Here is a 26077-nt window from a genome sequence, read left to right on the forward strand (position 1 = left end):
TAAACAAAGTCCAAAATGAATTAATTACATATATCTTAAAAAACCCTCAAAAAGAACACAAGGAAAATAAGCGAGATTTAACCACTGTACCAAATGTTCAGCAATGAACAGTGACCATATAATCCCTGGAAATCCGTGCTTAAACCATCAATCATATTCTCTCCGTCTAAAAAAACTCAACCTATAAGTGTATGTGACCTCTCCTACGACAACGAATGTGGGCAAAGGATAGTCCATATTTAGGGCCCCTTTGATTTGTAGGAAAAATGTAGGAATTTTGGAGGATTTCAATCCTATGGAAAAAAAATCCTATGAAGGCCTTTGAGACAAAGGATTGAATCCTATCCAATCCTTTAAAATTCCTATGGAATGGGTAATCCTATGCACATTTTGGAGGAAAGTTAGCAAGAGGTCTAACCTCTTGGAACATTTCCTCTGAGTCTATCTCTCTCATCTGATTCCTGCGTTTTTTCTGTGGTCCAATCAAACAGCCATTCCTGTGTTTTTCCTGTGTTTTGCAATCCTCTGTTTTACAATGGTATTCCTGTCAGAATCCTGTGTTTTTCCTATTCCTCTGTTTTTTCATTCCTACGATTTAAAGGGGCCCTTATAGTCTTAGGAGAGATCACATCCCCTATTAAGTTGGATTTTTTCTGTGATGGTGGGAGTATATCGCACCCCAGACTGGACGATGAGGCACTGATTGTAGACAGGTGAAAGTTAAAAGCGAGAGGCTGAATGTTTGGTAGGTAGGTTGGCACCAGTACTTGGCCGGGTACCCATCTGCATTCTTCTGCCTTCACTAGTTCACTGCCAATATAATGCGACATCTGCGACACAGTACTGTACGTGCGACGGGCTCTGAAGCAGAGCAATGGCAAAAGCAATAATGTCACTCATGGACATGGACGGCGAGCGATCTGCCGGAGCAAAGCAAAGCCTAGCTCGCCCCCACAGGGACAGCATTCATGGCGCTCTCGTCTCGTGTGCCCCCCCTCAATCGCCATTGCCAACCAGAAAGATCGTACTCTTCCCGTGGTTTCTACTGCTGCTCTCCGGTGGCCGCCGCCGCCTCCATATTAGGGCCATCGCCTTCCTGGCGCGGCCACCGGTCAAAACGGTTATTTTTGGTCCGGTCTCTCCTTTTTCTTTTCCTTTTCTTACCAAGTCTTTTTTTTAACCATTCCGTGAGCTTCACATGGCAGACAGGTGGGCCCCGTGGGAGTTAGCCCCAACCACCGTCCACTCTGCTGCCTTTTTCGCGGTAAAAAAAAGCGAGTAAAACGAAAGGGGAAATTCACCTGCCCCATTGTGAATAGTCCCGTCGTCCCCTTCCTCCTCTTCCTCCTCCCTCTCTCCTTTTTCTTCTTCTTCTTCTTTCGAGGAGAGGAAGGAGGCAGCCGCGCGCGCGCGGAGGCGGGCAACCTCTCCTCGACTCCTCTCCCCCACCGTTTCGTCGTCCCCGCGTGAGAGGTAAACGAGCTCCTCATCGATCGATTTCTCTCTCTCTCTCGCCGCGAATTCGCTTGGTAGCCATGCACGCGCGCATGGAGGGAAACCTTTTCTCTTTTGTTGTTGTCGTCGTCGTTGGTGCATGTAGCTTCGCCGTCGTTAGTACGTGACAACCTCCGGCGACGGATGGATGGATCGGTGGCGGCGAGGCGGCCGCGCGCCGGCCGGCATTTTGCTATTTTTTTTTCATCATGATGACATGAGCGCGACTGCGTACGTGCTTGGTGGTGCAGGAAGGGGAGGAGGCGGAGATGGCGGGGGAGGAGCGGCCGGAGCGGATCGTGGTGTCGGTGCGGCTGCGGCCGGTGAACGCGCGCGAGGCGGAGCGCGGCGACGGCTCCGACTGGGAGTGCGCCGGCCCGACCACGCTCACGTTCCGCGGCGCCGTCCCCGAGCGCGCCATGTTCCCCGCCTCCTACAGCTACGGTTCGTACGCCGCCGCCGCCGCCGAATGCAATTGCAAACCGCTCTCCCGCTCACCTTCTCGCCGTGGTTTCCAGACAGGGTGTTCAGCCATGAGTGCGGCACGAGGCAGGTGTACGACGAAGGCGCCAGGCAGGTCGCCATGTCAGTGCTCAGTGGAATCAACGGTAACCAAAAAAAAAAGAACAAATCCATTACTTGTTTGCAACGACGAGCTCTTCGTCGTCTTCTTCGTCGCGATGAACTCACTCGCGAGAATCTGCTCTGACATTGCTGCAGCGAGCATATTCGCGTACGGGCAGACGAGCAGCGGCAAGACCTACACCATGGTTGGCATCACGGAGTACAGCATGTCGGACATCTACGACTACATCGAGAAGGTGATCAATCGCGTTGACTGAATTACTGTTGATTTTGTTTGCATAATTGCGTTCGGTTTTTGATTTACGAGTCTCTGCTCTGCAGCATCCTGAGAGAGAGTTCATCCTGAAGTTCTCGGCAATGGAGATATACAACGAGGCTGTCAGGGACCTCCTGAGCTCTGACGCAACGCCTCTCAGGCTTCTTGATGATCCAGAGGTTACCTTTTTCCTTGACATGGTTTGCTGATTACCTTCAACAAAAATCCTGCAAAATTTATCACATTTTGCTGTTCTTTCTGAATGCAAACAGAAAGGAACAGTTGTAGAAAAACTCACCGAGGAGACTCTGCGAGACAAAGGCCATCTTCTGGAGCTCCTTGCTGTGTGTGAAGGTGTGGAAATGAATTTTCTTTCTTTCTTCCCAGTGAACCTGGATATAGCAATAAGAGTAGCAGCTCATTTGTTTCTTCAGTCTGGTGATCATTTTGTTTTTGCTTGTGTGACAGCTCAAAGACAGATTGGGGAAACTGCTATGAATGAAGCAAGCTCCAGATCTCATCAAATACTCAGGATGGTTTGTGCTCATATCAAGCTAAATTGTTTGCAACAGACTTTTTTTGTAAAAAAAAAACCGGTTCTTAACCTGCTTTGTTAACTGTAGACGGTTGAGAGTTCAGCTAAGCAGTTCTTGGGGAAAGGAAACTCGAGCACTCTTATTGCTTGTGTGGTATTGATGAAATACCTGCATCTTGTAAGCTTTGTATTATTTTGCACATGTTTTTCCATAGAATCTGAGTTTCTTGTGGACAGAATTTTGTTGATTTAGCAGGAAGTGAGCGTGCATCTCAGACGGCATCGGCTGGTATGAGGCTAAAGGAGGGCAGCCATATTAACAGAAGCCTGCTTACTCTAGGAAAGGTCATTCGCCAACTCAGGTTCACAGAATTCTCTTCTGTGTCTTTCAAATCATTCTACAAGTTCATTTTTCTCTCTCTTTCTTTTGAAACAAGACATCTTCATTTCATTTAAAATGATTTCTGAACAACTTCTTGGTGGTGTAGCAAGGGGAGAAATGGCCATATCCCATACAGAGATTCAAAGCTCACCCGGATACTGCAGTCATCACTGGGAGGCAATGCAAGAACAGCAATCATCTGCACGATGAGCCCGGCACACTGCCACATCGAGCAGTCGAGGAACACTCTTCTGTTTGCTAACTGCGCGAAAGATGTCGTCACCAATGCACAGGTCAACGTGGTTATGTCAGACAAGGCACTGGTGAAGCATCTTCAGAGAGAGATCGCTAGGTTGGAGAACGAGCTGAAGTTTCCTGCATCAGCCTCTTGCACTTCTCATGCAGAGATTCTCAGAGAAAAGGATGAACTAATTAAGAATGTGTGTACTGCTCTTGGATCCTTCTGTTTTGATCTTCACATCGATGATAATTTACAGTTCTTCACTTTCAAATGTCCCCAAGAAAAGTACTGAAGTTCTTTTTTTTGGGGGGTGAATTTTCAGCTGGAAGAACAGTTGAAGGAACTGATGGAGCAAAAGGACACCGTTCAATCTCAGCTTGATAATTTCCGCAAAGTTGCGAGCGACGGGGATATCAACAATCACTTAGCAAGGCGATGGGTACTTCTCTTATGCACTAATGTGTTATCTAAAAAAAATTAACAACGCAACAGTGTTTTAGTATCCAACTAATTTAACCTTACTCTGATGTTCTTCACAGAGTCGGTCTTCAGACTCGATTCCGCGCATTGTGTCAGAAGGTGCATTTTCATCTTCAGATACTCAAGACATTGACTATCAAGATCAAACAATGGATGAACTGTCAGTACCTCACTCGTTTCCACCAAGCAGCCAAATTTCTGACATCACAGAGGAACACGAAGCACAGAGAGTAGCTCATCGAGCTGAATCTGAGCCCCCTGAGGAGCACTGCAAGGAAGTGCAGTGCATCGAGACAAACAAGCTCAGGAGCAGGAGAAGCCAAGAATTCTTCCAAACACCTGAAAAGAAGACACACACTGATGATCAAAAGCATAGCGAAAGCATGTCAAATTCAGCAGAAAATGCCATCAAGCTATATGCGTGTGATTTTGAGCCGTCATTTGATCTCGAGAAGCCTGAAACTGAAGAATCTCTTGCCCTGAAGAGGTGTGTGGTTAGCTCCAGGGACAGTGCGCTTACTAGGAGTAGAAGCTGCAGAGCTAGCTTCATGGTCATTCCGAACAGCTGGTTCGATGACTCGGCGAGCACGACGCCGTCGTCCGAAACCTTCAGATATTCTACCAGAAGGCCAGAGAAGGTGAGGAAAAGCCTGAGTCCTGATGAGATCGCAGACAAGAGCACGGGCAACGCTGAAGAAGACAAGAGCACCTGCAATGCTGAAGAAGAGACTGCTGTGAATGACATCGGCTGCGTCACAGAAGTGAAGCAGAAGACAGAAATGAACCATGCACCCCAATCTTCAGAGCAACACCAGGTACAGTAAAAATGGGAAATCTCTCTTGAGAATTCTCTCTCCATAAAAACCATTGACTGCAACATTTACATTTCTCTTGTCAAGCCGATTTCACTCTGGTGTACTGTCTGTCTACTATTGATTCATGCAGCCGAAAATTGCTAAAGAAGTTGCCACGGTCTCCCTTTCGAAATGGCACATCGATTTCGAGAGAAAGCAGCAGGAGATCATCGAGCTGTGGCATGACTGCAACGTCTCGATCGTACACCGGACCTACTTCTTCCTCCTCTTCAAGGGCGATCAGACGGACAGCATCTACATGGAGGTAGAGCACAGGCGACTCTCCTTCATCAAGAACTCCCTCATCGCAGACGGCGAGCTCCACGCTACCACCGCATCAAGGTTCAGAGACGCATCTCTGAAAGTATTCTGAACACCGTCTTGATGAGCAGCATGACAAACAACATTCTTGGTGGTCTTTGCAGCTTGAGGAATCTTCGGCATGAGAGGGACATGCTGTACAGGCAGATGGTGAGGAAGCTGCACCTGGCCGAGAAGGAGAGGCTGTACGGCAAGTGGGGGATCGACATGAGCACCAAGCAGAGGAGGCTGCAGCTGTCGCGGCGGATCTGGACGCAGACCGGGATGGATCACGTCAGGGAGAGCGCCGCCCTCGTCGCGAAGCTGGTCGAGCACCTGGAGAAGGGGCAGGCCATCAGGGAGATGTTCGGGCTGAGCTTCAGTTTCAAGCCACGCAGATCTTTCAGCTGGGTCGGCGTCTACTCCCGAGACTGAATTCTTGCCCGGCCATGGCGATGAACTGATGATGATGTCTCAGTGGTAGATGGATGCGTAGTGGAGGAGACGATGCTGCATGTCAGGAAGGAGAGGAGAGAGATTTTGCCGCCGGAATTGAACTGATGGATTGCCCCGTTCTATCTATGCATGTGAATTGTGATTCAGATTTTTTGCTTCTGGCGTGAGTTCCTGAGTTGTGGAAAAGAATCGGCGTCGAGCTCCTCTCCGGCGAAGTTGTGGCACGCCGCCGCCGGAACCGCGTCGCTGGCGGCGGCGCGGCTTCTGCTCGGCGGCGAGGCAGCAACAACGACTTGGGCCGGAACGAGCTTCTCACTAACGTGTGGGCCGAAATGATAATTGGGCCGGGCAGCCGCATGGACCTAACTGTTAATTCTAAGTAATAGGAGGGACCTAGTGAAAATAATGCAGCCACGACGCTTCCTATTCCCAAGCCCAATCTGATCCGCACAATATTAGATCGGACAGTACAGATAGTAGCGATCCAAAACTGGAGGGTATAAAAAGACAAAATCTAATATTACAAGGGCCTTATGAAAAAAATTCCAACCGTACGTTCTTTGACCCGATCTGAGCCGCACATCCGAGATCCAACGTCTCACAGAACAAGCCAATTCATATTGGGCCAATGGCCTATCAGATTCGACTGGGCCGAGAGGACACGGACAAGTGGGCCTTTGCTTAACTCGACGTGGGCCCAAAAACCCTTCGTCCCTCTCACTTCGCTTCTCTTGTCCCCTCCCCCATCTCTGCGATCCAAAGGCGGCGGCGGCGGCGAGCTCGGTGGCATGGCGATGCGGCTGGCGGCGGCGGCGGCGTTCGTGCGACGCCTCGTGCCGGCGCGAAATCCGGTGATCTCGGCGGAGGCGGAGGCGGTGACCTGCGGGCGCGGGGACAAGAAGACCAAGCGCGGGAAGCGGTTCAAGGGCTCCTACGGCAACGCGCGGCCGAAGCGGGAGAAGAAGATCGAGCGCATCAAGGACCGCGTCGAGGTGCCCCGCTCCACCCCGTGGCCGCTCCCCTTCAAGCTCATCTGAGCCAAAGCCCAGCGCGAGCTCCCCCCCGTCGGTTCGTGAGGCTACCTAGGGTTTTCCTTTCCCTTTTTCGATTTGGTACTCTTGTCCAACTCTTGCGCCTGCGCCCACGCTTGCGTGGGCACGCATCGTTTTTTTAGTTCCTCATATTGGGCTGTGTCAGATATGTATTGTCGAATCAAGCTGCCATATCGCAACATTGTAGAATGCAGTCCATATGGACGAAAATATCATCACCATGTTTGTTTGTCCAGTGTCCTTTTGCTGGGTGTCATCTGGATGGTGATAATACGCAGTTTATGATAATTGGAAATGGAATTTACGGTTTTGGATTGATTGTTTTGTGCAGTTGCTGATAATGTGATCCACGGTTGTTAATACGAACACAAAATGGATGGGTAACAAACGACTTAGCCAATTAGCCTTGTTTTGTTTCGTTTGGCAGTTGATTAGCATATATTCAGTGAATTATATTTTCTTTTAAGAAAATGATGCCTGGTACTTTGATCAATTTATGTTGTAAACTGAAATAGGTCCGAGTAGTAGCGAGCAGCCAGGCACTCGAATCACTAGTATAAGTCTTTGTTTCTTTGTTATCGTCATAACTGGATTAATATGTGTGGATTCATGGTGATAAAAAAAATGTTTTGGCCGAAGCCAACATTTCCGTGCATTGATGTTTATTCATAACTGGATTGTATCAAACTTCTGATCTTAGGTTATTCTGCACATCGCATCTTGATATTCCTAATGCATTCCTGATAGATTAGACTTGAAGCTTGCCCTGTGTTGAGATTGGTGGATTTCATAATGATAAAATATGTTGACTGGTGTTTAATATACCATCATCTTCTAGTGCATGAGCTTACGCTCCGCTATATTGGTAATTGGTGATAACTTGTCTTGACATTCATGTCGGGCTAAAGAGACAACCTTACTGTTTATTAATACTACTTACTTGATTGTCTTTACAAAGTCAGGGAAATGTATATTATTTTGTTGCACGTTTCTAGCTGGAGATAGGACCCCGACACTTTATACTCAGCTCTCACATCATGCTTGAAGAAACATATTCATCTCATTGCATTGCCAATCCGAAGCTCTGGAAGAATTTTAGTGACTCTGGCAGTACAAAGCTCTAGAATTCCATGACATTCCTCTTTGCTTAGCGATATCTGTTGCCATTGCAAAATAGACAAAAAAAGAATAATGCTATGTGATGTGTACCAATGGCTTGCTTTGCACGTTTCACGTGGTGAAACTTTGTAGCGACAAGCTGACACTCTAATGTTAGTTTAAGCTATGCTGCGAGATAAACAAATTTTTTAGTCTCCTTTTTCAGTGCTAGATAGGGAAATAGGGAAGAGTTCCAGAAGGGTAATTTGTTCTGGTCTTTTGGTAGATCAACTTTTGTGCATGCAACAGCTTACATATGCAGATATATGCTCATATTAGCAAGTGTTCCTTTATGCTTTTCTTTATTGTTATTTGAGACATCATAATGTATACTAATTACTGTAACAGTGTTCCTTTTCAACAAATCCTCATCACAATTGTGTTTGTACAAGAATAAGAGCTAATAGATCTAAAGCATAATGAAGAATCAACACACATATTAGTGTCTTTACATCTATAAGATATACATGGTATGGAGATTTTAAAGAAATTAAATTATGTTTATAAGTTCAGATTTTCAGTTCAATAGCAATTAAGAATACTAATGGAATACCCCCCCCCTCTCCTTTCTCTCTTTTTTAATTTCTAATGGGTAACACAGACTGGCTGCACTTTATATAGATCACAATTGTGTTTGCTTCCATCTCTAGTTACAACGTTACCCCTATGTAGATCTATTCCCTGCTGTCGGAGAACCTGTTGATTCTGCATGTTTATTATGTAAGAAATAGTAAATCATACTCGAACCCGTTTTTCCTTCCAAAACTCTACTTGGTACCTATATGGGTTTGATGCTAACATGGACAAGGTACTGGAGTGGCAGAGCCCGGATGATAATTGGCACTAGTCTATGTGTTACTTTTTATGTGCTGTTGTTATCAGTCCATGTCATTTGACATTCACATTTCACGCTGAAGTTGTCGGTAACAAATTCGGTGCAGTGAAGATTAACATCTTGAATGCACAATTTGGGCTACTCTGACATGTTGGCAAGTTGTTGATAGTACTAGTAAATTCTACTGCAATTTTCTTTGTGAAGTTGACAACTTAATGTTTAGAACCAAGTCTTAATTTACAATTTATAGATCATGCTGTGTCAAAGCTTCTGATTACATATTTGGCTGTGTACTACTGTTAGCAGTCATCACCACATGTCCACACACTGTTTTGTTGCTTAGATTTGCAATAATTATATGCTAGGATCCCAGGTTATCCGCATGGAAATTTAACACGCCTGTGGATTAGCCTGGTTCTGACCAAGAATCCGACCAATCCTGTTCAAGTACTTACTCGAGTGAAGTTTAGACATTACATAAATAAAACTAATAACAATCTGTCTGGTTTTGTCAATGGATAATGGAGGTGTATTACTGACGAGTGACGAACCAAGATGGTTGCCGTCAGGTATGGATCATAGATCGATGAACAGCTCCTGACCATGACAGGCCAGCGACCACAATGGAAAGATTACGCCGTACGTACGATCAGTCTTCATTCCTCATAATTTCATTGTTCGTACTCCTTTTTGTAACACCATTTCTCGTAGCAAAGCAAAGAAAAGCATCATGCGAATTGACTAACAGCAGCACACACCACATAAATTCTGCTCGATATTTCAACGTCACCATTGTCACCTGAGGGCCAATGTAAGGGGGTGTTTGTGGTTATCAGTCACATTTTGTTGCATCTAGTATTAGGGAAGTTTAATCACACTGGCAGTTGTTTAGTTGTAGCTATAGTTGTGACAAGATTTTTTTTTAATATATTGGGTCAACTTAAAAAAGTTTGGTAAGATTCACTTAGACTTGCTAATGTACGACCAAGAATTTAATTGTCTCAACTTAAACAAGTGTAACAATATTTATTGACAAATGGACGGAGCTCCTCTTACGTAAAGTCAGAGGGACATAGGTCCCTGATAGGTGGGGCCGGCCCATACGTCGGTGACCATGTCCCTCTAACTTTACGTCAGAGGAGCCCTCAATGGTGATAAAGTATGACTGGGAACCAAATACAAATACTCCGTGCTTTCTCCATCCTAAAATATAATAACTTCTAATATTTACTCCATCCATTTCATAATGTAAAACACAACTATTTTTTTTCATATATTTCATAATATAAGATGTGCATACATACAATTAATTAGTATCTTCTCACCACCAAATTATTATTTTTTTTAAATCCTCAATCTTCAACATCTCTAATTTTGTTGGATGCAGTATTATATTTATCACGATGATTTAACTTAGGAGATGATAATAATTGTTTCTTGGTTTTTAGATTAAGGTTGTTGTTCTATATATTTTGGATTGTAGGGAGTAAAATTTAATTTGAATATAGTAACTTCTTCACCTATTTCAGAGTACGAGACTTAACTGCTGTGCAACAGTGCTAGGGCATTTTCTTTTTGTTTTTGAACTTAAAGATGAGAGGAAAATCAAGATAAAAAGATGTCGATTTCATTTGGGCTCTCCATATACGGAGTACATCTTGAATTCCTGAGATATCCTCTACATCGGATGAGTCCAGATGAGTCAAACATGGGATCAATCGTCGTCATCGATCCGTCCGACCTGCAGGATAGGAGAGGTCGAGATCGAATAGGCCGGCGTTGACGCCTCCTGTTCATTCCTGGACATGTCACTGGTCCGAGAAACCATGTCCATTCCACTTCTGCTAAATCCAAGCTTTTTCTCTGCACATACACATGTACTGCATGCCAATGCCAAGCATCTCTGCATTCACGACACGGATGCGACCCTGTTCTTTTCTCCAACAAAATTTATTGGATAAATTTTTAAATATTTGTGACACGTTTTTCAAACTGCTAAATGATGTGTTTTGTATGAAAACTTGCTATATGAAAGTTGTTCTAAAATATCTAATTAATTCATTTTTCAAGTTTGTAATAATTAAAATTTAATTAATTACATGTTATTGCCGCTTTCTTTTACGTGAAACACTTAACCTTTATTTTATCTTTAGAAGATTCAACCACCATCGCATCGCAATGTACCGCCACAAAGAGAGATCACTGTTACACTGTATCAGTCTCAAGAACATTGGGATGGAGAGGGGAAGAAAAAGACTGAGATCACTGTAGTGGTGCATATATATATATACACACGGAGGAGAAAAAGGCGATGACAGAGATGAACATTGGATGCCAGTACTGTATCTACTAGTTGGGTCGGCATGGAGCGTAGGGCTCACCGGCGGTGGCCACCACCACGACGTACGTACACGACGCCGGTCGTAGCAGGTGGCCGTGCCGTCGTAGCGTGACCGTGCACGCAACTCCGGCCGGCCGGCCGTCCGCGACACTGCAGTACGCAGCACTGCACTGTAGCTAGGATATTGGTAAGATCGGTATCACTTTGGCGTGACAGGATACCATGTATCGTAAGATATATTATGATTAGTGTCAAGATACTGACAAACTTGGTAGGCAGCATTGGCACTGTGGCTAGTATAACCACAGAATTCTTAGGTCCGTTTGCTTTTCGATTAACACATACTCCATCCGTCCCATAAAAAACAAACTTTATTACTGAACATTTGAACATTTTTTTAGTACAACGAATTTTGATAGGCTCCTATTCGGATTTACTACCTCCGTTTCAGGTTATGAGATATTTTGACTTTTCAGAGTCAAACTGCTTCAAGTTTGACTTAAGTTTGTAGAAAAAAATAATAACATTTTCAATCCAAGACAAATTTATTATGAATATATATTTAATTATTGATTTAATAAAACTAATTTGGTATTATAAATATTACAATATTTGTCTATAAACCTAGTTAAACTTGAAGTAGTTTGACTTTAACCAAAGTCAAAACGTTCAGTAATAGGTTGGTTTTTTTAACAAAAAGTAGATTTTACCTCAATTTACATTAGCACATTTTTTTAAAAAAATAAATGGTGTATTTGTGCGAAAACTCTAGACAAATATTTTTTAAGTTTAAAGTAATTAAAAGTCAATTAATTATTCAACAATGATTTTCTCGTTTTACAGTGCACTAATGACTATTATGCAGTAGGATTGGCTAGGATATGCGGTAAAGATTGGTATCATTCAGCTTGATAAGATATGATAAGATACTAGGATACGTGTTGGGACATGGTAAAGAGCCTCGCAACACTGTTACTTCTTTCATCTTAAAAACACCATAAATCTAAATATAGACTACATTTAGGGTTGTAAGCGGGCCAACCCGCGAACCCGTTTATAGACAAAATTTATGAGTAACCTGTGGGTTGACTCGCGGGTTAACTACTAATTTGGCCTGTAAATAGGTTTATGGGTTGATCTACTTGCATCTCTACGACGCGGCAAGCCGAGCCATGACGTGAAAACCTGCAGATTACCCTTTATTTAACATATATGTAGGTTCACGGATCGGCCCGCTTACCTTCCTACCTACCTATATTAGAATTTAGTATTTTATATATGCGACGGAGGGTGTAACCGTGTAAGCGGCCGCAGTTGCCAGCAATTCTGCATGGAGGGTCGAGGGATAGAAGCAGTATACAAGAAGGTCACAAAGCTGTAGAAGGAGCTAGGGAAGGTTGGCAGCAGCAGGGCGGCATGGGGGGGGGGGGGGGTGACCTGACCAATGGGGTAGAGAAAGGTGGACGGCGACGGCAACGGCATCATGGAATGGCGATGGATGGGGCGGAGCTAATGGCCAAATCCACGCACTGTGGACGGGGACGGCTGACGAGATGGCGCCACAGTGCCGCCGCGGCAATTTGTCAGATTCCCCGTCCTACGTGGACCATCCGCGCACGGCTCGACCTCCTCCCAACGACCAAACTCCCTCCGTAAAAAAAAAAAAAAAAAAAAAAGAAAGAAAGAAAGAAGAGAGAGGAGTAAGAGACAAACCTTGAGTTTCCATGTCCAACATTTAACCATCCATTTTATTTAAAAATATTATGAAAAAAATTAAAAAGACAAGTCACGCATAAAGTATTAATTATGTTTTATCATCTAACAACAATAAAAATACTAATTGTATAAAAAATTTATATAAAACAGACAGTTAAATATTGGACACGGAAATACAGGCTTACTTTTTTTTTTTTTTTACTACGAAGGGAGTACACAGCTCGATCGACGCGGTCGAGCTCTCGCGTTGCTGGCCGATTCCTCGCCTCTCGTTCGATTGTCGTCGCCGTTCGCAACGCAAAAGGGAGATTTGTATATAGTACAATTTTGGTTAGTACGGAGTATTAGAAAATCTTAGCAGTGGAGATCTTACAAAGTTCGGTCGACTAGGTTACAAGATGCGATCGGGAGTCAAAAACCGATTCCTATTTTTCTAACAGTTTCATCGATATCTATGATAATCAAGCGTATATGGAAAAGATAAGATAACCGATGAAACTTTTTTTAGTAGAATAAAAAACCGATGAAACTTAATAAATATTGCTACTCCGTCCTAAAATATAACAACTTATATCATTTAAAATCTACCTTAAAATATAATAACTTTTCAACCTGTCGAGGGGTGACCCTCTCTAGCGGGAGGCTGTGAGATCCCCTTTGTGAGTTTAGTCGGGGGACCGGGTGCAATACTGAAGAGCGTGTTCTCGTGCGAGCGAAGTGAGTCGGTGGGGGTCAAGCTTGCGAGGCAGAAGGCGAGAGAGCGAGAGAGAGGGATTATACAGGTTCGAGCCGCTACGGAGCGTAATACCGTACTCCTGTTTATATGATGATCTTCGTGTGGTTACAAAGACTTCAGATCCTAGGAGTGCTAGCTAGGGCTTGGCCGGTCTCTTCCCAGAATCCGGTTTTCTAAGAGACGTCTCTTTACTCGTTGGGTACGGTCCTCCTTTTTACCATATGCACCGCCCCTACGCTCTCCTCACAGGAAATGGGCCCACATTGCCTATATTAACAAGCATCTCATGCCTTGGGTCGGAAGCGATCCACGCGGCCGCTCTTGGGTGGCTCCCACTGAAGCTTTTCGTCTAACACGGGAGACATCCCCTGTCATTCCCTATTAAATGTTTGGCAACTTCGTAGGCACACGCGCGTGGGAGGTGGCGACCTGCATGTCCTTCCCTTGCGCATGATGGGACGGGGCATACCAGCTCCCACGCCGCCTGACACGAAACGGGACATGGATGCGTTGCCTCCTGTCCCATCCATCCGTCGCCGGGTCACAGACCGGTCAAAAAGTGGTCGCCAGGCGCACGTCTATCGGCGTGCGGCGCACGACCTGCCACACCGTATTAAATGCAACTGGGGCGGTTAGGGCGCTGCCCATAAATGCGCCTGGCGGACGGTACTCCCGCCCGCTCAAGCCCTCACACAGCTGCCACGTGGCAGCCGAGCGAGGGCTTCGGGGCGATCCAACCCCTCGGGCCCGAGGGGTGTGACGGGGCACCCTTGATCCCGAGAGTGGGGGGGGGGGGATGGCCGCTCCTTTTCCGAGGGCGCGACTCACTCGGGGGAACTAGGCCCACCCTACGTGCCATACGGAAAGGGATTTCTTTCCCCCTAGACCGGGGACCCCGTGCCCATATCACCGACACAACCTATATTTTTCTTCTCAACCAATTATAATTTTCTACCATTTAAGTTCTTCGTCCACCTCCTTCCATCAGCAAACCACAAACTCTTTCTATTTAATTTCACATATTTATTGATATCCGTGTCTAACATAAAAACCCTTATATTCTTGTAAGAGGTAGTACTAAATTTTCGAAATTTAGTTTCTTTTACTTTTAATTTTTTTGCCATTTTAGTAAGCGATTTCTAACATGGTAATATTAATAACAAGTAGTTCTCGTCGCATTTTCAAACATGTATTCTTGTCAAGTTATAACCTCGTTCAGATTACCTGCACGTGCGACGGTGGTGTTATCGCGTCGTGTCCTTCTTATAAGTGTCGCTTAGGAGGTTTGTTATTGCCTCTTCGCCATAAGATAGTTGGATCGATGATTTTGGATGCGGCTGGTCTATACAAAGGATGAGTGGATCTTTTTCTCTCTTGCTCTCTCCAGATGCGATCTTTCTCTCTCGCTCTCTTTATAAGATAGTTGTTTGGAGGCGTTGGTGGACGGTTTAGTGGCGGCTGTGTTATAGGTTTGGCAGTGTCCATCTCGCATTGTCACCACAAATTGGTGGTTTTTCTTTTCTTTTTCCTGTTAACAATCTCTCAAGGATGTAGTTTTCAAAAAAAAAAATACTATATCGATATAAAACATTGCACCATCTTATACTATTTGTTTTAAAAAAAAACACTAAGATGCATATACATACCACTATACATGCAAGCACCCATGAGTGTGCACACTTTACCATACATAATAAATGAAGACTAGCAGTAAATTTCTAACCTCCATATCTCACAAAGTTTTGATTGAAAATATATATGCATGTGTGCAGGGGCGTTCCTACACTATACTACCCGGGTAATGACCCCGGGTAGAATTTTAATATTTAGATGGTTTAGTCTATATTAACTATATTATTAGTTAAAAATTAACTAATAATATACATGTTATGACAGGTAAAAGACCTCGGTAATTTTCGTTCTGGATTCGTCCTGCATGTGTGAAATTCTAACCATTAGGTTTTTTTACCCTGATCAATGTACTCATACCATCACGAAATTTACCACTGTCGCTTCTTCTCTTATCAAATTTTCGAGGATGAGAAACATGTTAGTAAACCTTTTCTTGCTTGCACAAATGCTCGAAAATGACATGGATGAGACATATGTTATTTCGGTTGTGTATGAAAAGCTTTTAGCTACTGCAGCTTATCCAAAATCTTAAGCTTCCCAAATAGTTTAGATTATTACCTAAATCCTAAATCAATACTAACTACAAAATCCAAAGAAACAGGCTAGTGATAAGAAACCGGGAAACACAACCTTTTAGATTCTTACTAGCTGGCTTTTTATTATTTCCCGTCCCAAAATATAACAACTTTTAGCCTTTTAAATTTGTCCCGAAATATAACAAATTCTGCATCAATATTCACTTCTCAACCAATAACAACATTCCACTGTTCAATTTACCCACCTACCTATTATCAACCAATCACAATCTCCCACCATTTAATTCTACTTACTTTCTAAATAACCGTATACAACTCTAAAACTTTTTATATTTTGAGACGAAAGGAGTTATTGTTTTTCATAATCTCTAGCTTCTCAAACATAACCTTGTAAAAAAGGGCAGAAAAGGAGGCATTTCCTTTTCTTAGCTGTCCAAAATGAGAGCAAAATAAGATTAAACACGGCAGAAAACTCAACTATATGAGAAGAACATGACACCTAAAGGAAACCTTCATTGCGGCTGGTCCATAAAAAACAAAAGGCAAAAACACATGTTCAGTCAACGATAAGTAACTTGCCAAGACACGAAATTTGGAGTGTGGCGCCGATAACTGATAAGATAGGAACTGGAAAAGCATCAAACCAGCAAATCACTAATCAGCAAACAGTCCAGCTTTGGTTAGTGGATCTAAAAGGACCAAACCCAAGTGCGTCGTCAAACTTTTCTGCTTAACGATCACACGCTGCCCAAACAAAACTCGCCAGCGGCATCGCTGGGAAAGGACACCTGGTGACATGTGCGAGACTAACAGCAAATGTGGCTATCTTTCACTGAATTTCCAATTCAATAGTAACACTGGAAGAGTGAGAGAGCAGCCTAATCCACCTGCTCACTCTACCTGTCTTTTTTTATGTCAGGGATAAGGTACCTGTGTTTACAAATTACACATCAATAAACTGAAAATTAATGCTCCACGTGGGCACCGTGTCCACATAACATAGTGTCAGTCAACAGAGTATTTGATGTTGATTACACACAAAGATGATTTTCCAGAGTACAGGGATGATTACTGCACGGAACGTACAAGGATCAAGGGCTAATTAAGTTTGGTACTGTGCCAGGTAGTACTTGAGGGTATATTTGGTTGCCAGGCAGGTTGTCGCAATTTGCTGACAGAAGTAGACAAACTTACTCAAGGTTTGGTGTTCAGAGTTCTTAACAAGTCTAACAGAATCTTGTTTCTTTTTTAACATAAGCCAGCAAATGCTTATGTTATATTGAGCAGATGAGTAGTAGAAATATGTATAACTTCACCAAAGATGAAGAAACTGACTCCAGTAGCCCGAAGACAGCCGAGAAAAGAAAAACGCACACATATGCATCAGTTTTGTAAGTTATTGATGCCTAGTAATTTGTTGGAAGTGAATTTTCCTACAAATATGGCTAACCAAACAGCTAATGTTTCAAATCACTTATCATCCAAATTTTGTTTGAAGTTAAAACATTTATATCTTTGACTATCAATATTTAGATATTAATATGATTTAACATTACAATATTTATCTTTTTTCATCATGACAAGTATTTTTCATAAATAATATTACAATTCATATGTTGTTAAGCTATATAATTTTTTTAAAGATTGATAGTAAAAAAGATAACATCTTTTACTTAGGACAAAGCTAAAAAGATAGGTAATTGAAAAAAAGAGTATTTAAATTAGTTTAACTTTAGACGCATCAGATTGTGACAAGTTAGCAAGCAAACATCCCCTAGCTAGTGAGCCTGAGTGTTTGCTCAGGTGGTTAGTGTCGCCGGTGGGCACACTACCTGCGAGCGTTCGAACCCTACGTTCGATGGCTCGTGCTCTCCTGGGGAGGTTTTGTTTTCCCTTTTTTTCCCGAGACTGACTTCGGTTGGTTCCGGTTAGGTATAAGGGTAAACATACACGTGAGCGTTCACTGGTACTGCACGTTTCCGGTGCCTCCAATTTCATTCTTAGCGTGTGTTAGGGATACGCAAACGTGTGTGCGTGTGGCGTGGACTTGTGGTGTATGTGTGGTGTGTGTTCATGTGCATCCTGAATTTTACTTCCCTCTAAAAACACATCCCCTAGCTAGTAGCTGCTGGTAAACTACCGTCCTGAGCAACAGAGAAGCAAAGCAATGAGTTGACGCGACCGAATCCGCGACGCCGCCCTCGCACCGCAAGGGCCACGCCAATTTGGTGCTCGATCGATCGGAACGCGCGCGGCGCTCCACGGCCATGTCCCACCGCACGAACCGCGCGGCCGCCCGCCAACCGAGCTAGCGCGCGGCCCCGGCCGCCGCCATGCTAACACACACCCGATGCGTTGCATTGCATGGCCGCTCCACGACGCCTCCCGCCCGCCTCGCGCCACCACGGCCACGCGGTGCACCAGCTATAGCTAGCTAGCTAGGCGCATGGGGAGACGCTCCACGACGCCCACTGCACTCCCGACACGTTTCCCCCAACCAACCACCACGCACCAACCCAAAACCATCCATCCATCCAGCCAGCCAAGCCAATCTCCCGGCTCCCTCCGCTACGCGCCCCACGACCTTTTTCCCATCACCCGCCCGCGCGCGCGGTCGAGCGCAACGCAACGCAACTCCACCGTACCAACCGCGGCGCGGCCGATCGATCGACGCGAATCCCGCATGCGTATACGTACTATTCTACGTGAAGTATATGTGTAGCCGATCGAGCCGTCTCCCACCGCGCGCTCCCTCCCTGCCCCCGCGACAGCGACGCCGAGCGAGCGAGAGCGCGCAGCTAGCCACAGCCTCCAGAGCTATAGCTACAGCGCGATCGAGAGAGAAGGGGGGAGACAGTGAGGCCGAGAGCGAGAGGGCCAGCCACGCACGCACGCACGCCACCGCGCTCCATTGGCCACCCCCTCGCCATCGCCACGATTAAACTACTCTCTTGCTACTCCCCCTCCATCCATCCACACACTCCACCATTTCCTCTTCTTCTTCCTCCATATCACACGGTTTTCGTCCATCGATCATCAGAGCTCGATCGGGCGCCATGGATGGGGAGGAGGACAGCGAGTGGATGATGATGGACGTTGGAGGGAAGGGCGGGAAGGGCGGCGGCGGCGGCGGCGCGGCGGACAGGAAGAAGCGGTTCAGCGAGGAGCAGATCAAGTCGCTGGAGTCCATGTTCGCGACGCAGACCAAGCTGGAGCCGAGGCAGAAGCTGCAGCTCGCCAGGGAGCTCGGCCTGCAGCCTCGCCAGGTCGCCATCTGGTTCCAGAACAAGCGCGCGCGGTGGAAGTCCAAGCAGCTCGAGCGCGAGTACTCCGCCCTCCGCGACGACTACGACGCCCTCCTCTGCAGCTACGAGTCCCTCAAGAAGGAGAAGCTCGCCCTCATCAAGCAGGCACGCACATCGTCGTCCTCATCGATTCTTGATCGCTTTCTTTCTTGCTTGCCTTTTGCATCGATTCTGACGCGTGATCGGTGCGTTCTTGCAGCTGGAGAAGCTGGCGGAGATGCTGCAGGAGCCACGGGGGAAGTACGGCGATAATGCCGGGGACGACGCGCGGTCGGGCGGCGTCGCCGGCATGAAGAAGGAGGAGTTCGTCGGCGCGGGCGGCGCCGCCACGCTCTACTCGTCGGCCGAGGGTGGCGGGACGACGACGACGACGACGGCCAAGTTGATGCCCCACTTCGGCAGCGACGACGTCGACGCGGGGCTCTTCCTCCGGCCGTCGTCGCAGCATCATCCGCCGCCGCCGCACGCCGGTGCCGGCTTCACGTCCTCCGAGCCGGCCGCCGACCACCAGTCCTTCAACTTCCACTCGAGCTGGCCGTCGTCCACGGAGCAGACCTGCAGCAGCACGCCATGGTGGGAATTCGAGAGCGAGTGAGCATCCACACTGTTACTACTAGGCTACTCATGGATGATCCATCGATCGCCACAGATCATGCATGCCACGATCAGAATTTCAATTCGCCGCGAGGACGGATCAAACCTGTACTAGATCGGATCAGAGCAAACATAGCAGAGAAGATGATCAAACCAACAGTGATGTGTACATAGCTTTCTGTAGATCAAAACCCCAGGCAGTCTCCTCTCCATCCAGCCATCAGCATGCGAAAATTCTCTCTCTCTTTTTTTCCCCTCCAAGTCTTACTCGACTTCGATGTTGTTATCACAACACCACATCATGTAATCCAGCAACACGCCGAGATGAAAAAAAGGTTAAAAAGCTTATAGAGTTCGTTCATTTGATGGATCCAATGGCCGCTTCAGTTTTCGCCTTTATGATTTCTTCCAATGGATGGATCAATGAATCTTTATGCTTTCTTCCAATGGTGGATCGATGAATGCTACAAAAAAAAAAACTAGATAGGTTCAAGAAAGAAAGAAAGTGAAGAGAGGAAAAGGATGTGTGCATCCATGTAGATCAAGATTCCCGAGCAGGTGAGGGGATGAGAATCGAACAACACACATTCGCTCACTCACACGTACTACGCTACAGTACGGGACAATACAGAGTGGCACAGATCACAGAACATGCGAGCCGCCATTGTTAATTTCAAGCAAATGTAAGAGGCGCGTGGGATTAGTCAGCCCAAATATATATATATCATACCATTTGATCGGAGATTGATTTTGTAGTGTAGTGTAGTCCTGATCAGTTTAGCACACCCCATTTAGACACAAACCTTTGCAGAGTTGGGACAAATTAACCCGAACTCATGGCACCTTTGGAACCTAATTAAGATTTCTACAGAGTTTTCATATATAGTAGTTTGATTCCTACGAAAATCTTTCAAAATCCTCCTGTTCCAAACGAGCCCTTCAGCTTGCTGCGCTTACAGGATAAACGACTGATGAGTAGTCGCATTTTTCTGCAAGATCAGAAGGCCATTTTTTATGACTAAAGCTAGAATTTTGTGAGAAGGCTGAAGAGTGCAAGGCTGAGTAATCAATCCGGATACAAGCAGTAGCAGTTTTAGTCAAAGACAAGACCCACCCAGGACAATGACAGCCACCATGTTAATCCTTCGTTTATCCTAGGTAGAAGTGATAGTAATAATTTACCCGGCATACTTCTTTTCCATCCTGACAGCGACCAGCTCCAACGTGTCAACAATCCAGTACATGCTAGCTCACCCACAAGGCCACAAACTAAAATGGTGATCCAAAACCAAAATTTCACTTATCAATTAAGCAACTTATTTACTTACAGTAATTAATGGCGATGGTATCACCCACTGTTTCTTGGGCACGTACGTAACCCCGGACGAATTAGGTTGCTTTCTCTGGCGAACGATCAGGTCTCTTTCTTTCGTCTTCAACTGTTGTGTGGGCTCCATGGCATAATTACATGTCACTGTTCAGACACAGTGACGATCAGAATCGTTGAACACAAATTCTATGTTCGATGGGCACTAGCCAAGCAGCCAAGAGTATGAAACTCTGAAAAAGAAAAATGGAGAGGAAAAAATATTGAGTTGAGCTTGCTAGCTCCAGAATATCACAGGCGCTTGTCGTGTTATCTTGAGGGTGGTTAGCATTGCTTCCATCTAACCGATATGGGTTCCACTCAAATGTGACAACTCATGAGCCCAACATATTATAAGCAAATTGCAATCCTGTCAAGAACAAAGACCCCATCAGTGAAGGCAAAGGGCAAAGCAAAGCAAATATAATGGACTAGCAATATATAAAAAAAACTCTTCACCTAGTCACAGAATTGTAGCCACTTGTACACCCTGTGATGTGAATGCAAGGGTTCTGTCATCAAGCCGTTGTCCACGTGGATTGCTTATCACTTACTCGTGTGACATTACCTTGGATGAGTTAGAATATACAGAGGCTTTTCTCAGTGGATGCTTGATACACTCCAATAAGAGACTGAAAGACTCCAAGCACGCAGTTTCAATTTGGATATTCAACTTTAGATGCGATTAGGTGTCAACTCCAGATAAGTTGCAGATCATTCAAAAGATGAGCACCACGCATGGTAGTACATCAATTTACTACATATCTGGAACACATGATTTACGTAATACTAGTAATAATTAAAACAAAGATTTGTATGGAATTCCTAGAGATGAAACTCAGTGGAACAAACAGGGTCTTGCACTCTCATCTTCATCCATGGACGTGTTGTACTGGGAGTTTGAAACCAATAGCATCTTTGACTTGATTACTGATGCACAACGACTAAATGATTTGGACTAAATGATTTGGATACATAGCTTTTGGGACTTATCTGGGCAGGCGTGACTCGTTAATTTAAAAAGCTCCCATGCTTGGAACAATCCAAAGACTGAGGGTAGTACAGCCATCAAAGAAGAAATATGAGAAAATGATCTCAAATTATTCTCACATATCTTTCAAAATAAACATATGGACTACATCATACGATCGCTCGCTACAAGTCACTGTTACGTCCTAAAGATACTCTGCATCTCATATATGCTTATATACATAATATTCCAGGCTGATGTCAAGATCAAGGTTTACTTCTAATTTAATGCAGTCTTGTATTCATAATATATCTTCCGTCCCCTTAAGTTCCATTAGACCATAGCAAATTCCATGGTAGCTCAGTAGCTCACCATCATAGTATCCACGTCACTTTAGGAGAAATCACCAAACGATTTAAGTACCTGAATTAATTGCATTCATGTGATAAACTGGTGATAATAGTCAAAATCATAAATAGGAAAGATTAGACATTGAAGCGCCCCAAGTATACAGATGAATTTCCTAATTTCAACTAGCTGACTTCGAAAGGGAAATCGACCAGCCAACACAGCATAAGACAACCGTTTCTCTGTTTAACAAACCAGAAGGCAATCTATCCTATGTACTATATAGGACCATAGACTACATTGCAGAAAGAATCTAGGGGCAACTGCCAACTGGATTAGCAAATGAATGGAGTACACAGCAGTATCCAGTAGGACCAGAATGAGGAAATGGTTATCAGATCAGACGAATGATAAGATATAAGCTTACAGATTTACTATTAATTGTCAGTTGCATAATAGTCTATTGACTGATAGATGAGGCATGGCATTCCTAGTCCAGATGGTGCTACTCTTTGGATAAACCAAAATAAGGTAAACACAACTACTCAGCATGCAGCACCTAATAAGCAACCATTTTTCCCTTGAGCTAGCTGAGCTGCAGATAATTTATGCTCATGTAGGATGATAGATTACAGGGTTATTACTTCAATCATTAGGTAAGCTGAACAAATGATGTGGCACACAATACGAGAATACATACAGATCTATTGGTAAGAAACAGTTGATACAAGGAAATTTGAGTTGTTAATTCACAAATCATACCTAAAGCAAAGCATAAATAAAAATCCTTACCTTTGCAGTTGGGTCCTCTCAATGCTCCGGTTTCACTTTAACATCACCATTAGGCAAGGCGCTTTGGGACTGAGCCAGCTGTTTTGATTCCTGGATAAAAACAAAATATTTAGAAATCAGTTGGATATAAAAACGAAAGAATTAGTACACCCAGAAGAACTAAATATGCATTCTGATAATTGAATAATGAAGCTTGATATAATACCAAAAGATGATCACCACAACATTGCTGGCCCATTGGACCAGCTATGGGCATTCATATGCAAATCCTGAAACAGAAACTACATTCCAGAACTTACAGCAGCAGCAGTAGCGCGTATCTCCCTGTATGCTTCTACATCCTCAGGAAAAGCTTGCTCCAGCTCCTCAAGAAGATGCTTCCGCAGGCTCTGAAACAAACAAGTTGCAAGGAAAATAATTCAATTTGTATTACTAAGTAAGTTCAAATGAAAGACGATGTCAATTTTTCATCTGAATACAGGAAATAATTAAATAGTAATGTAAAAGGTTGTAAAAGATGAATGCCTGTAACCAAACACCATATAAGAAAATAGCAGATGTTTAACTTGGAGAAATCAATCATGGATCAAATTATAGTTTAAAATACAAACTAACAATGTTGATACTCCCTACTACATTGATTCTTATATGGCATATTTTAATTTCAAAAAGGCCAAACTTTGTAGATTTTGATCAATGATTAGACAAATTAAAGGAACCATTTAGTTAGTGTATAAAAAGTATATCAATAGCTTTGTACTTTAAAGTGATCTCACATACTATTGGATTTATTACTATTATGAGTATAATTTATAAGAAATCAATAGACGAAGTTAATGTTGAAGACTTCTTCAAATTAAAATACAGCATATAAAAATCAATGGAGGTAGTTTATAAAACGTATCCATGACACAGACTAATGCAGATCACAACTATATGCACCTCATAAAAAAAATATCAAAAGGCTAAAAAAAATCTGGGCCTAACAGTTATACATCTATCAATAAATGCTATAGAAGTATTGGATGAGAATTTCCATCTATTTGTTTCAATGAGGACCATCAACTTATACAGCTAGATGTACCAGTGATAGGAATCTGTCTAGCTAGTACAACAAACTTTGTCCCCACAATTCGCCTAAAATTAATTAGAGCATATTGTTGGAAGTCAATGAGAGCAATACAATAAGCAAAATGTGTACTTAATAACTGACTAGCTAGACAGAAGATACTAGACCATAACCAATTTCACTGGGTTAAAAGGGATTAGTATATGCTCCTGGATACGGTTTGGATGAGAATGTTTGAAATGAGATAAGCAAGGCTCTTGCTGATTCTTTTCATTCAAGTGTCATTGATTCCCTTGAAACTACATTTAAACCTTCTTATCTAAAAATCAACATAAGACTAATAACACGAACAATAACACCCCTTAGGGCGGGGGGAGCGGCAATTGCAGTTTGGATCAAGAGTTTCCCTTTGAACAGATCTAAATCTCTACTTAGCAACTGCCAGGGAATACCTAAATCTCTACTTAGCACCTAGAATCAAAATAGCACATGCTATGTCAGCATTAACCAATTGTAACATACCTTGAAAGCATCGGTCTTGCCCTTAGTGACCTGGTTCTTTGCGATGCAGCTGTTGAGCACGTCTCGGGTGAACTCGTCAGGATTCTTCCCGTCATCGATCAAACTAGCAAAACAGGCACCAATCCAATCCAATCCAATCCAAGTCATACACCCAGAACCAGGGGGCGAAAGGGGTACTGAGATGGAAATCGAACCAACTCACTTGACGACCTCCATGGGGACCTGGATGTTGCATCCCTCGGCGTGCTTCTGCATCGTGTCGAGCTCCGCCACCAGCGAGTTCCTGCGGCAAACGAGACAATCACCAACCAAACCCTAAGATTTCTCCACCCACTCACACCCGCACAGGAAGGGGGAGAGGGGGATTTGCTGGGAGAATCTCACAGGCGCTGGAGGAGGGGTAGCTGGGAGGCGGAGCTGAAGGAGGAGACGTTGAGGTTGAGCTGGTGGAGGAGCCCCAGCGTCCTCTGGATCGAGGCCATCATCAGCGCCAGGTTCTGCTTCGACGCGTCCTCCGCCCTCTCGCCCCCGCCCCCCGCCTGCACGCCGTTCCCCGCCGCCGCTGCCGCCGCGGCGACTCCAGATGCGTTCGTGGCCGCGCCGCCGTCCATTCCGCCGCGATCGGAGAAGACGAGAGAGAGAGAGAGAGAGAGAGAGAGAAGAGAGACCGAGACTTGACGTGTCGGCCCAATATATCAGCGGCCTATTGCTGGGCTGACGTGGACGTAACACCATCACGGGCTCTTCCCGAAGCGCATGGGCCGCAACTCCCTAATTCGGGCCCAGTTTAACTGGGCCGTGCTGTCCTAGGCCGAGAAGCATCGGAAGTTTTTCTTTTTCTTTTTCTTTTTCTTTTCTTGCTATATGCTACTTCCTCCGTTCCATAATGAACTTTCTAGCATTGCACATATTCATATAAACTTACATTATGAGAAAAGTACTAAAATTTAGGGATGCAAGTGGGTAGTCCCGCTATCCGTATAAAAACCCGCTTGCTAGTTCATTTCCCATATAGTAGTATAAAATTTAGAAGAAAAAAATAAACTAGAAGAAGCGGGCTAAAAAAACCTATTTGCCCGTCCCGCTTGTATCCCTATTACATACAAAAGTTGGAAATATTATTAGCCATGCAAAGGTAAAAATGGAGATTGATTGGTTGGTGCGTGTCCCACCATCATCAAATCATAGGTTGATAACCAGTCCATGTACAGTGCACATACGCTTCCTCGTCGGTATTCATACGTGTTACATATGACAAACAAACGAGATAACGAGATAAGCGTCGTCACTCGGTCGCTAGCTAGCTAGATAGCTTAACTTGCTTTGTTTGGAGGCCCGTCTCCATCATATCCATCCAATCTGATCTCATGGCCGCTAGCTGCAGGGTGAGTCCGCAGTGTGAGTGATCAGCTGACTCGATCGATGTGCATGCATGGTGCATGCGACCGGTGCAACGTACCGTACGTTGCGTACCCTGCCCTCCCCTGCCGGTATACGTGTTGTGCCACTGCCACGTCAGTGA

The 26077-nt window shown here is 44.5% G+C and overlaps 4 protein-coding genes across 5 annotated transcripts; 3 read left to right on the forward strand and 1 right to left on the reverse strand.

The window, feature by feature from the left end:
• Window positions 1-1288: 1288 nt before the first annotated feature.
• On the forward strand, window positions 1289-5765 carry KIN7J (kinesin-like protein KIN-7J). Of its 2 annotated transcripts, none has more exons than NM_001403930.1 (14): window positions 1289-1473; window positions 1746-1938; window positions 2013-2102; window positions 2215-2315; window positions 2401-2514; window positions 2608-2689; window positions 2804-2871; window positions 2959-3024; window positions 3108-3232; window positions 3359-3692; window positions 3816-3932; window positions 4033-4788; window positions 4919-5169; window positions 5253-5765. In NM_001403930.1, exons 2-14 carry the CDS (start codon window positions 1764-1766, stop codon window positions 5560-5562), a joined length of 2589 nt encoding a protein of 862 aa, NP_001390859.1. In that variant the 5' UTR covers window positions 1289-1473; window positions 1746-1763; the 3' UTR covers window positions 5563-5765. The 2 variants fall into 2 exon arrangements, with proteins under 2 accessions (NP_001390859.1, XP_015610830.1); XM_015755344.3 differs by having other exon boundaries at window positions 1317-1473; window positions 2959-3048; window positions 5253-5729.
• A 528-nt stretch (window positions 5766-6293) lies between these two features.
• Window positions 6294-6945, forward strand: LOC4347646 (30S ribosomal protein S31, mitochondrial-like). The gene has a single exon (NM_001403929.1). The coding sequence runs from the start codon at window positions 6372-6374 to the stop codon at window positions 6618-6620; it is 249 nt and encodes an 82-aa protein (NP_001390858.1). The 5' UTR covers window positions 6294-6371; the 3' UTR covers window positions 6621-6945.
• An 11629-nt stretch (window positions 6946-18574) lies between these two features.
• LOC4347647 (homeobox-leucine zipper protein HOX6-like) lies at window positions 18575-19863 on the forward strand. Its single transcript, NM_001422912.1, has 2 exons — window positions 18575-18999; window positions 19094-19863. The coding sequence occupies exons 1-2, from the start codon at window positions 18646-18648 to the stop codon at window positions 19487-19489; spliced, it is 750 nt and encodes a 249-aa protein (NP_001409841.1). The 5' UTR covers window positions 18575-18645; the 3' UTR covers window positions 19490-19863.
• Window positions 19864-21936: 2073 nt separating this feature from the next.
• LOC4347648 (mediator of RNA polymerase II transcription subunit 10b) lies at window positions 21937-25221 on the reverse strand. The gene is made up of 6 exons (NM_001422913.1): window positions 24940-25221; window positions 24758-24838; window positions 24556-24658; window positions 23264-23353; window positions 22965-23054; window positions 21937-22247 (listed from the first exon to the last, which is right to left on the reverse strand). Exons 1-5 carry the CDS (start codon window positions 25164-25166, stop codon window positions 22983-22985), a joined length of 573 nt encoding a protein of 190 aa, NP_001409842.1. The 5' UTR covers window positions 25167-25221; the 3' UTR covers window positions 21937-22247; window positions 22965-22982.
• Window positions 25222-26077: the final 856 nt, after the last annotated feature.

This window comes from Oryza sativa, chromosome 9 (genome assembly GCF_034140825.1).
Source record: "Oryza sativa Japonica Group chromosome 9, ASM3414082v1".
NCBI classification, from domain to species: Eukaryota; Viridiplantae; Streptophyta; class Magnoliopsida; order Poales; family Poaceae; genus Oryza; species Oryza sativa.

What these genes read in the sequence shown, in the direction of transcription:
- KIN7J (XM_015755344.3), top strand. Translation starts at nt 1,764, where the DNA reads ATGGCGGGGGAGGAGCGGCCGGAGCGGATCGTGGTGTCGGTGCGGCTG. An exon ending in GGCTTCTTGATGATCCAGAG is followed by an intron (nt 2,515 to 2,607) that starts GTTACCTTTTTC and finishes GAATGCAAACAG; the next exon opens with AAAGGAACAGTTGTAGAAAA. An exon ending in CTCATCAAATACTCAGGATG is followed by an intron (nt 2,872 to 2,958) that starts GTTTGTGCTCAT and finishes TGTTAACTGTAG; the next exon opens with ACGGTTGAGAGTTCAGCTAA.
- LOC4347646 (NM_001403929.1), top strand. Translation starts at nt 6,372, where the DNA reads ATGGCGATGCGGCTGGCGGCGGCGGCGGCGTTCGTGCGACGCCTCGTG.
- LOC4347647 (NM_001422912.1), top strand. Translation starts at nt 18,646, where the DNA reads ATGGATGGGGAGGAGGACAGCGAGTGGATGATGATGGACGTTGGAGGG. An exon ending in AGCTCGCCCTCATCAAGCAG is followed by an intron (nt 19,000 to 19,093) that starts GCACGCACATCG and finishes GCGTTCTTGCAG; the next exon opens with CTGGAGAAGCTGGCGGAGAT.
- LOC4347648 (NM_001422913.1), bottom strand. Translation starts at nt 25,166, where the DNA reads ATGGACGGCGGCGCGGCCACGAACGCATCTGGAGTCGCCGCGGCGGCA. An exon ending in CTACCCCTCCTCCAGCGCCT is followed by an intron (nt 24,839 to 24,939) that starts GTGAGATTCTCC and finishes CGTTTGCCGCAG; the next exon opens with GAACTCGCTGGTGGCGGAGC. An exon ending in GCAAGACCGATGCTTTCAAG is followed by an intron (nt 23,354 to 24,555) that starts GTATGTTACAAT and finishes TGTTTGTTTCAG; the next exon opens with AGCCTGCGGAAGCATCTTCT.